The 10,354-nt window shown below is 52.7% G+C and overlaps 1 protein-coding gene across 5 annotated transcripts in view; it reads left to right on the top strand.

Moving 5' to 3' along the window:
- Window positions 1-8,515, top strand: part of DTX2 (deltex E3 ubiquitin ligase 2) — a 45,614-nt gene extending 37,099 nt beyond the window's left edge. For 3 of the 5 annotated variants that reach the window (XM_085315343.1, XM_085315360.1, XM_085315334.1), the window contains 5 exons: window positions 3,477-3,547; window positions 4,534-4,692; window positions 4,782-4,943; window positions 5,676-5,765; window positions 6,509-8,515. In XM_085315343.1, the coding sequence (XP_085171469.1) occupies window positions 3,477-3,547; window positions 4,534-4,692; window positions 4,782-4,943; window positions 5,676-5,765; window positions 6,509-6,733 (707 nt within the window). In that variant the 3' untranslated portion in view covers window positions 6,734-8,515. Of the gene's footprint in view, window positions 1-2,115; window positions 2,203-3,476; window positions 3,548-4,533; window positions 4,693-4,781; window positions 4,944-5,675; window positions 5,766-6,508 lie in introns of all 5 variants that reach the window. The other 2 variants (XM_085315352.1, XM_085315368.1) reach the window with 2 other exon arrangements.
- Window positions 8,516-10,354: the final 1,839 nt, after the last annotated feature.

The following is a 10,354-nucleotide window of genomic DNA, read 5'->3' as shown; positions in this document are numbered from 1 at the left end:
TAAAAAAAAAAAAAAAAAAAAAAGATCATTTTCAGAAAGAGGCTCCTGGAAAAAACAATCAGAAGGAGAGGACTTGCCAGTCAGTCTGGCAGGCAGCATGGGATCCTCAGGAATGGTAACATCATGGTCACTATGATCAGGTTTTCATGGAAGCAAGTGGAGGTATGGTGGATATCATTTCACCCTGCTCACATGGTGTTCTTYAGCAGGGTGCTCAAAACCTGCAAAGCAGAGGGAGCTGAAGCCCCCATCTTCCCTGTGATAGTGAAGGGCTCTTCCCATTACAGACTAGAGCTTGATTCCAGCTGCCACATGTGAAAGTGCTACCCCTGTATTTCCCAGTTATTAGCCTGGAGCAGGGTCATCTCAGAGCACTACTCAGCTGGGAGGGCTGCAGCCACAGTAAGCACCAAGCTATGCTCTGATGATGAGCTGAGATGGTTCAGACTGATCACATCCCCCTGTGACTCATTCCGGGCTACCACCTCTGCACGCATTGCCTGTGAGCAAGGTCCCAGCAGAGAGCATTTCTGGATCCATTTCTCTTCTTTGGAAAAGGCAAGGCAAGGAAGAAGTTTTCCTTGTGAGGTTTGGTGATGAGGCCTTGAAGCAGCTCCTTGCATTGCTGAGTGCTCTTAACCTGAGAGCTGGAAGGCTGGGACTTGCCCAGCCACTTGGCTCATTTTCCCCACCCTTGTGGTAGCTCATGTAAACATGACTCCCAGGGGATTTTGGCACGCCATGAGGTAGAAAACACTTGTTTCTGGGTTTGGCTTATTATTAATGCTTATTTTATCCTGTTATCTCCTTCCTGGCTAAGAGACTCTGGAGGGSTAGATGGGTGATCCTCAGAGGACTTCTCTGCCTGAAGTATCAGGCATAGCTTCTCCTGCCCAGTGCTGGAGCCCAGCACCAGCCTGTTTCTGCAGGGACTGCAGCAAGGAGCCTGGGGGGAGGCTTTCTTTTCATCTCCTGGCTTCTTGCTCTGTGCACTCAGTCATACCTTGTTCCTTCTCCCATTGCCAGAAGCCTAGTGTTTCAGGACGGCCAGGAGTCCCCTTCTGAAAACATTTCTTCGTAATGACTGTATCTTAATTTAGGAGAGCTTGACTCTCAGTTCATCTGTCTTCCTTAGCTAAATGGTTTTTCCACCCACTGTAGCTTTCTGCCTCCCTTACTTGTATTGCTCCAAAGCTAACTTGTTCCCAGTGAAAAGATATATAACTGATTGCATCTCACCAACTGCTTCTGTCATGAGGGCTTGTTCTGTCGTCCAGGGTGCCCCCAGAGTGCTAGCTGTGTGCGGAGGTGCCTGTTTGGGGAACAGGAATCTCCTACTTGATTCAGGATAYAAGGAAAGGACCTGAGCCATCCTGGTCTTTGCCTCTTTAATGACAGGGCATCACTGTGACACGTGAGCTGTCCTCCCCTTCTGCTTCACCATGTTTGCCTCTACCATGAAAAGTGACTATCCAGAAAATGGCACCCATCCCTTCCTCACGGTGACAATAACTGCTTTTTTTTGGGTGACAGAACAGCTCAAAGAGGTAGTGCTGGCTCTGGTGTGGCTGTCTCTTTGTCCAAGCATGGCTTATTCAACTGCAGAGACAACTCTCGTGAACCCTCCATCTTCCCTGAAGTTGATAGAGCTGAAGATGTGTGGTGTGCAAGTACACCCACAGGTCTGACACTCAACTCTTGCACATGGCGATGCCTCATGAGGCACACTGGTGCTCTACTTCTGCCTGGRATTGTGGCTGTTAAAAGCATATTTCTGTATTAAATCCCAATCAGTCCATGCCCGACAGTAGTTTAGAAACTTCTCTAAGAGCAGAGTTCTTTATGAGAAGGTGTCTGGAAGTCAAGGATGCCCTGGAGTGTTGGGCATCGATGCTCCTGAGGTGTCCAGCCTTTGTTAGTACTTTCCTTGCTTCCAGAGCAGCATCAGCAGCCAGGATAAGAGAAGAGAACACACAAGAGCTACACCTTAACCAACCTATCACTGCACGGCTTTTCTCCCTCATCTCTCCCAGAAGTAGATTTGGGGCAGAGCAGGAAAGACAGACAAGGAATTCCCCTAGCCAAGTGACAGATCTCTTTTTTGCGTCCTGCCAGATGGAGTCATAATGCTGCTTGTGCAAATGTTTCCTTTTATAGGCTGGTGGAAGAACCTGGCAGCCTCCGTGATGGGCCTGATGACTGGTAAGGAGCTCATCATCTCTTGCATAGGACTAGGCGCCCTGCAGAAGTGTTGGAAGTGCTTGCTGAYTGTCTGTAGGGTGACAGGACCAGCCACAGGTTTTTGCAGGCAAGGCCTTGCTGCGTAGCTCTGCTTGCAGCAGAAAGACTGGCTGGAAGTTGAAGCTATATCTGATGGCCTCACCAGGAACGTGCTCAGGATACTGTGTTTTTGCTGCTTGATCCTTTATGCTGGCTCTCATAGTGCTTCAGAGGGGACAGAGCATCTGCGAGATCCGCTCTTGCATGCAGATAGCATGCAAAACTCCATCCCTGGCTTCTTGCAAAGTGGAGGCCTGCATTTGAGAGGGCAGGGCTTGTGTGATGGGGTGGGGGCCAGGCCTACCTGGCTGGCAGGCTGCACTGGTGTCTGTGCTTGGGGAGAGGGGAGCAGGGATTACATTTAGAGAAAGATGAGGATGTCTGTGTCCTGTACTGCAGATAGGATGCTTGTTACGACACTGGTTTATTTTTTATGCCTTGTGACTTGTTCTGTGTCTTGCTGAATTTGAGTATGTGAAAAGCTCACAAGAAAGGCTGCTGTTTCTTGTTAGGGATGCAAGACTAATTCTACGGTGCTAAAAATAAGGCCTGAAGTTTAGTGTAYTGCTGGATTTCTGCTTGTCAGCTGCCAACAGCAGTGTTTGGCTATGTCTCACCTYGATGTGGAAAGGTCCGATGTCAACTAGGGCAATGTGGGAATGCTTTTTTCCCTTTAACAGCACAGAGATCATAATCATCTCTTTCCCACTGAGACTGCAACATCCTTGAGTTTTGTCATAGCTGATTTCTGGTGTGTGCAAAGAAAATAAAGCCAGAACCTGGTTGTCATCCTTTGGGGTATGTGGGGAAAACTGGAGCTCAGCAACTACGAGCAGACCTCTGGAGTGCTGCACAGCAGSAAAGATCTGCTGTTCTGTAGCAGCTCCTGCCCTCTTGAGAGAGAACCTGCAAGCAAGCGGAGGTTCAGGCTGGTGAGTTCTCCAGTCTGTGTCTCTCACAGTGTTAGTGCTAGCCATCTAGTAGCAAAGCATTTGCAGGGCTTATGTGGATCAATTGGAGCAGCTGCTTCAGCAGAGACCTTTTCTTCCCCTCTAACCCTACCTTTCTTGTTGGCGTCCTGGCCAGCTACTTGCTCTTCTCCCCTTCTCCTTGGCATCACCCTTGCAGCCTGTCATATTTCATGGTGTGTCTGATTTTTTTTTTTGTCTCTTTTTCTCACCTCTCTCCTTGTGCAGCAACACCAACTGAGCCAGAAGCAGTGGTGAGGAAGTACCTGGAAGAGCTGAAGGGTGCTCCTGCTGATGAGGTAAGAGGGGAAGAAGAGGCATGCATGTTGGACTACTCACTTTATCTTGCTGCTTGTTGGATGAAAGGCTACCCTAGCTTCCTTCCTGCCTGCCTGGGTGCCCATGGATGGTGGTCCAGCCTCCTCACCTTAGGAGGAGTGCAAGAGTGAGAGTGTGCAATAAAGGAGCAGAGGCAGTCCTAATTTTAGACTCAGGMTCTCAAAGCCAGTGTGGTCTTGGCCTAGGTAATTGTTACACAAGGCTCACTTGAAACGTCACCCTCCTTGCAACTGGAGCAAGCTGGGATCCAGCTGATTCAGTTGTTTTATAGGATAATTAGCTCAGAGGTAAGTGTTTACATCCCCTTTCCAGTGAATTGACTTTGGCATGCAATCCTGTGCCGAGCAACTAAAAGATGCTGAGTGAACTGTGCCCTGAAAGTGCCCGTTGCTTTTCAGTGAAGAGAGGAAAACTGTGGGTAAGGGTTCAGATGGAGACCTGCAGGTACCCATGAGTAGGGAAATGTCTCTGGCTGTTTGCCTGTCTTACTTGCAGAGGATTGTGGCAAAGGAAGCACTGTGTGGATCAAATAGCCTTGTCATTCTACCAATGCCTTCTGATTCCTCTTGGAACAGGCTGCAGGGTCTTGGGTGGAACAGGGAATTTGACTGTTGTCTCTTCCCAGAGCTCAAATTCACAGACTCTAGGCCRTGAACTGCACTGAAGCTGCTCTGTAGAAGAGCAGAACATAAACATGCTCAGTTCCCTACTTGTTCCTTTTAACTGGCAGTTCTTGTCCTGAGCTGTCCAGGAGGTAGTGGAGTGGGATGGAACCAGCTGGATGAGGAAATCTATCTTGACCYTTAAACCTCAAAGAGGAGGTTTAAATTTAAAGGCAAATCTTCCTAAAATGTCTTCCTGATCATTTCCTTAGTGGGTCAGTCACTATGATTGGCTTGGTGCCCACAGTACATGGTGRTTTTGTCCTTGCTGTCTTGGACTCTAGGACTGTATGATCTGTATGGAGAAGCTGGCCTCCGCCTCGGGTTATAGYGACGCATGCGAGTGCAGCACAATCAAGCCGGAGATGGTTGGTCGCCTGACAAACTGCCAGCACTCTTTCCACATGCTCTGCGTGCTGGCCATGTACTCCAATGGAAACAAGGTACCAAGCCAGCCCATCTCCAGTGGGGTCCTGTGCCCTGTATCCAGGTGAGTGTGGAGGTCTGATGCCTGTTTCTGTTTCCCCTACAGGATGGGAGCTTGCAGTGCCCCTCTTGTAAAACTATCTACGGAGAAAAAACTGGTACTCAGCCCAAAGGGAAGATGGAATTCTCCACTTTTCCCCAGTCCCTTCCTGGCCACAAGGACTGTGGGACAATCCAAATTGTGTATCACATCAGCAGAGGCATTCAGGTGGGTACAAGGCATCTTGCAGGAATGGCTGCTGTTAGACAGTGCTGAGGCTGGCGGGGAGAAGCTATGTGAGCCTCCCAGAGCAGTACCGGGAACCCAATACAGTACCTGTTGGGACAGCCCATCTTTGTGCAGCCTRTTTAAGGTGCCTGGAGCTGTTAGCTACACAGGGTGGTCTTCAGTGTATCAGTGACTTTAGTCTCCTCCATGAAGGATGTTTGCCTACTTTATAGACCCTGGGGCCAATCTGCCTCTCACTAGCCTTTTACTTTTGCCTACTGTAAAAATTGTCTACCTAAAGCAGGGAGGAGACTCCGCCAGTGCTTACAGGGTGGGAGAGATTCCAACGTCTTATTTCACAACTCACATCTGAGCTTTGGGAGGTTGCAGTGAGCCGGAAGGCTAGAGGCAGGTGGTCTTTCTTTTAGGGCATCCTTAGACTATGTAGAGAAGCCTCAGTGGCTTGAGGCTGCCTCTGAAGAGCTGACTTTACACGTATCCCAGCCTGAGGCATCTCATGGAGGATCTGTGGTATTAGCATGTCCCATAGGAACAAGTCAAATACCTCATACTCTTAATCAGCAATACATTGCTCCTTTTGGATGGAAGAGCTGGTTTGAGATGGTCCTATCCTAAACCCTGCTGCTGATCCTAACTCTTACTRCTGAAGAATTGTGCAATCCATACAAAGGTGGAAGTGTCCATGCAGAATATGTCCTTTATCTGTTGCAGGGCCCTGAGCACCCCAACCCTGGGATGCCTTACACAGCAAGAGGCTTTCCTCGCTATTGTTATCTGCCAGACAATGAGAAAGGCAGAAAGGTAAGGCTGCACCTTGATTACATGACCCCTCCACATTAGTCTCTTGGCTCTGTATTAGTGGCTTTAAACAGTAGRGCTGTTTCTAGGAGAGCTGCTCCTGTGATGCTAACCAGCTGTTCTAGCTGGTTGTCCATGCTGTTGTTCCTTAGGTGTCTTCATAACCCCTCTGGCCTTAAAGGTTTTGCTTTGTGTTTACAGCTCTGACTAGGAAGATTAGTTCTCTTTCACCCCTTGGCTAAACAAAAGCCCACCTCTTTTTTTTTTTTTTTTTTTTTTTTTGAGAAAACACTCCTGGCCTGTTTTGAGCTATGCTGTTATAAGAGTTTGCTCATAGAACCACTGAGCTTGAAAAAAATCTGTCTGCTGACTTTTCCATCACCATTTCCTGTGGGTGAATGTTTGTTTCAACTTGTGCCAGTATTTTTCAAGTCCTAGAGGACTGGCATGTAGAGGGAGTTAATTGTCCTTCGCATTAGAGACACTGCATAGATAACTAGGAGATGGAGTTGCCTCTGTTGCTGGTATCTTCAGTTTCTTGTTGCTACAGCAAGGATGTAGGTTGTTAAGCTTCTGGCAAGCAGCTGCGTCCATGTCTCACCTGAATGTTTCCCTTGGAAAGGACAATGGAGGTGTTCCCACAGCCTGGCAGGAAGGGGCTGCTCATCTGATTGTTTMGTGACTCAAGTCTCCTAGCTGCTGGAAAACAGCTTTGATATTTTTTTTTCCCCTTCTTCCACCTCTAGGTCCTGGAGCTCCTAAAGGTGGCCTGGAAGAGACGCTTGATTTTCACAGTGGGCACCTCTAGCACCACTGGTGAGAGCAACACAGTGGTGTGGAATGAGATCCACCACAAGACAGAGATGGACACAAACCTGAGTGGCCACGGCTACCCTGACCCCAACTACCTGGACAATGTGCTGGCAGAGCTGGCTGCGCAGGGCGTCACTGAGGACTGCTTGAGACAATGAGTTGCATTGTGGGGCTGGCTGGGCCATGCACACCTCCAGGGCCGTCTGGTTTGGAGGCCTGTCTAGTGCACTTATTCCTGTTGCCTTAAGTTCCCGCGTCTGACCACTTGTCACACTGAGCAATAACACTGTAACGCGGGAGCTGTGCGTGCTCTGAGCAGTCTCTTTTTCTGGAGGGAAGGCTACTTTTGTAGAAAGTGGGCTCGTGTCCCCAAGTAGGGCTTATGGCCACAGCCAGGACTGAATAGGAGAATTGCTGTGAGGTGACAGATCCCCTTGCAAAGGTAGGACCCTCACCCTGGTAATACTTTGGGGACAGGAGCAGGGAGAAGGGAACGTCTCACTCCCACTAGATCACTCAAGGAAACTGAGGGCCTCCCTGCTGCAGCATGTCACGGCTCTGTCTCTGGGGTGGTTCTTACAGTAAAGCCTCCTGCCCCTGTAGCTGATGCCTGTATCTCTGCTTGGTCATAATAAACACTGCATTGCCATGGAGAGTCTCTGCTTTGCCTTCAAACTGCCTGATGGCTTGGGGTGTCTCCTCTCCTGTGGCCCTCTTTGAGGGAGCAGCCTGCTCTGTGGAGCTGGGGACACTCGATCCAGCCAGGACAAAGGAGGAAAAGCTCAGCTCTGCTAGAGGAACATGAATCTCTGCAGGGGCAGGACACCAGGCACCCATCCCTGGGGTCTTGGGTTGAAGGCTGTCAGTGTTTTCATCTGCTTCCCTCAGGGGCTCTCCTAGGGCTGTGCTGTGATTCAAAAGCAAAGGTGTTTGCTCTGTTTCCTCATTKTGGCTGCACACCTTAGCCAGTTACTCCTTTCTCTACCTGTAGCTGTGCATCTCTACCAGGCATGGTGATTTGGGCAGGGCCCCCCTTCACCCATTCTGACTCCACAGAGGTTTGGGGGTTGCAGCCATGGTGCCTGCAGAGGTGACCCAGCAAGAAGGAACTGGCAGGACCTGGCCCTATCTATCTAGGACACCATAACCCCTGCTCTTGCTGTGAACCATGGTTCCTATCACCACTCCTATCACCCTAAAGTCCTCGTGACAAGGCATGCTCCTAAAGTATATCTTCTTTTTCTCATCTGTTAAGTGCAGCAACAGCCCAGCAGTTTGGGGGTTGTTCCTTAGTGCTTTGTGTCCAGCTGTTCTGTGTTTGCCTGCAGTGAAATGGCTGGCAGAAGGAGGGGCTCTGCCTGCTTTGTGCTGCTGCCATCAGACAGCCGGGGATGGCAGAGGGAGCGCTGGTGCCACCAAGTGGTGACAGGGCCGTTTGCTCCCCTGGTCTGTGCTACGGCGCTTGGCTGGGAGCAGATCTGTCCCTCTGGCCGCAGCGATGCGAGTCTGCTAGCAAAGATGTTCTCCAGGCAGGAGCACGCTCCTGCGCGGCCATGTCTGCTCGTTCAGCGCGCCGAGGCCCCGGGAAAGGGGCATTGCTCCAGTCCCCTTGACCTTGGGCTCATCACCACCTTGGTGCCCAAGGCTTTGTAAGAGCAGCTGCTGGTTGCTCCTCTCCAAGGCTACATCCCCCCAGCTTGCAAGTCCCTAGAGCTCTGCCTCCGTTAAATCTGCCGTTAGTTCCCTTCGGCACAACAGAGCCCCCGGTGCCTTCTGCCGCTTCACCGCTGGCCTAGCGGCTCTGAGACGCAGCCTTGGTTCCTGGTATCTGCCGGCCAAGAGTCCACATAGGACTAATATGTCCTATGTCACCAAAGCAAGGGGCAAATTCTGCTTTCTGTCACCAGTAAAATAAAAATGAAAGATTTTTTCAGAGCTACTATGAGCTTGGGGAGTTTTCCCTGGTGTCTACCTTGTACTTGTGTATTCTTCTTGGTTAACTCTCTGCTCACCGGACAGCAGCCTAAGCTCCGGCCGGGCTTTAGAGAGGAAACACTCAAATAGCCAGCCACGTCTGGAAGTGCTGCAAAAATGGGAGCTTCCGGGGAACAGCAGGTACACGTCTGTGATTTGCTGAGCTCTGTAGTAAATGGTTCCGTCTGCTCTTCTCCCACTCTGGTTGCAAAATGGAGTGGTTTCTAGCTTAAGCCTCAGCTTTCAATCCGCAAATCACGTTTCCCCAGCAAGTGAAACACTGGATTGAAGAGCAAATTGGGTAGGGTTCACGTGGTCTTGTGCTAAGCAGGAATTTCCTGCTGAGCACGGCTGAGGGCACACGAGCCCTCGCTTTGGCAGATGCTCTTCTGTGCGTGAATCAGAGGGAGCCACCCTGTGCCTGKGCCGCTCCAGGGCTGGGGAGCTGCAGGGTGAGCCAGGCGGGCTTGACTGCTGACCCCGAGTCCTCSCCTTCTCCCCTACGAGGCCACAAGAGGTCTCCAATAAAAGCCTGTGCTCTGCACAAGCTGGAGGTGAGCCCCGAGGCAGCTCAACCGGCCCGGGAAGGGGGTGCAGGCTGCAAGGCTGAGCTGTGCGGTTAAGCAGTCCTGGGTGCTCCACCGCTGCTGGGCAGGAGTGTTGGTCACCTCCCTTTGCCCTGGGGCTGGAGGAGCTGCTGGCTGAGGGCAGACTGGTGGAGGGCCAGTGCACCACGAAGGCATGACTGCAATGCCGTGGTGCTGGTCAGAGCTGGGAGGGAACAGAGCTGAATGAGTGCTTATAATGCTGCCAAACAGGTCCGAAAGCCTTGCTCGCCTGTCGCCCTCCGGCCTCGCTCCTTCCCAGAGCCCTCTCTGGCCACCACATGGCCAAGGGCTGAGCAAGGCTGGTACCAGCTGCACCAGGTGCTGCCCTGAGCCACTGCTGCTCCAGCACCCGCCGCAGCAGAGCAGGAGCCGGGGGGTTCGGGCCAGGCAGGGCCAGGTCTCGGGTGGCACGTGCTGTCCGTGCATGCAAGGCACTGGAGGAGCCCGTGGTGTTTGCTCTGGGACAGGCCGGTGCTGCGGCCCCATCAGTGAAATCTCCCCGAGAGGCAGCAAGTCCCAGCTCCCTTGGTACCCGGCCRGCCTTGCTGCGCCATCAGGCGCGTCGTTGCACTGGGACTTTCCAGGAGCAGTGTCAGGGCAAGGGCCGGGCTGCCCGTGCCCCGCCATCCTCCGGCTCCCCGCAGCCCCTGGCACTGCTCTGGCTGTGCTCACCAGCCTCCTTCCTTCCCCGGCCGTTGGGCGCTGCCTCCCCCTGCTCCTGCTGCGGCTGGAGCACCCACCCTTTTCTCTACCCAGTAATGCTGCAGGCGGGGGGTGAATTTTGGTTTTCGGGCGCATGCAACTGGGCACCGGCTGGCTCGTCATGCCCACCCCACGGCCGGCCCTCGGGGACCGTYGCCTGCAGGGCAGCCCCAGGCTGCTTCCCCTTGGCGCTCAGCCCACCCCGAGGAGAAACCCGGGCAGCCGCAGGCAAGGCTTAGCCCAGCGGGTGAACTCCGGCTGGCTGCCCTGGCGCGCAGCCGGGAGGGCGCAGAAGGGCCGGTGCCCACGGAGCGCCTTTCCCCCCCGCGCAGTGCCGCGGGCTCGCTTGCAGCGAGGTGGGTGAGTGTCAGCCGAGCCCRCGGGAGCAGGCGCAGCAGCACGGCGGGCGCCAGGGCGACCCRCAGCCCCCGGCCGAGGCGCCTCGGTGGCGCAACCGGCGCGGGGGCGCGGAGGTGCGCTCGGCCCCGGGGGCCT

This window comes from Rhea americana, unplaced genomic scaffold (assembly GCF_003343005.1).
Source record: "Rhea americana isolate MKP2758 unplaced genomic scaffold, rheAme1 scaffold_111, whole genome shotgun sequence".
Lineage (NCBI taxonomy): Eukaryota > Metazoa > Chordata > Aves > Rheiformes > Rheidae > Rhea > Rhea americana.
This window is presented reverse-complemented; position numbering and strand designations above follow the sequence as displayed.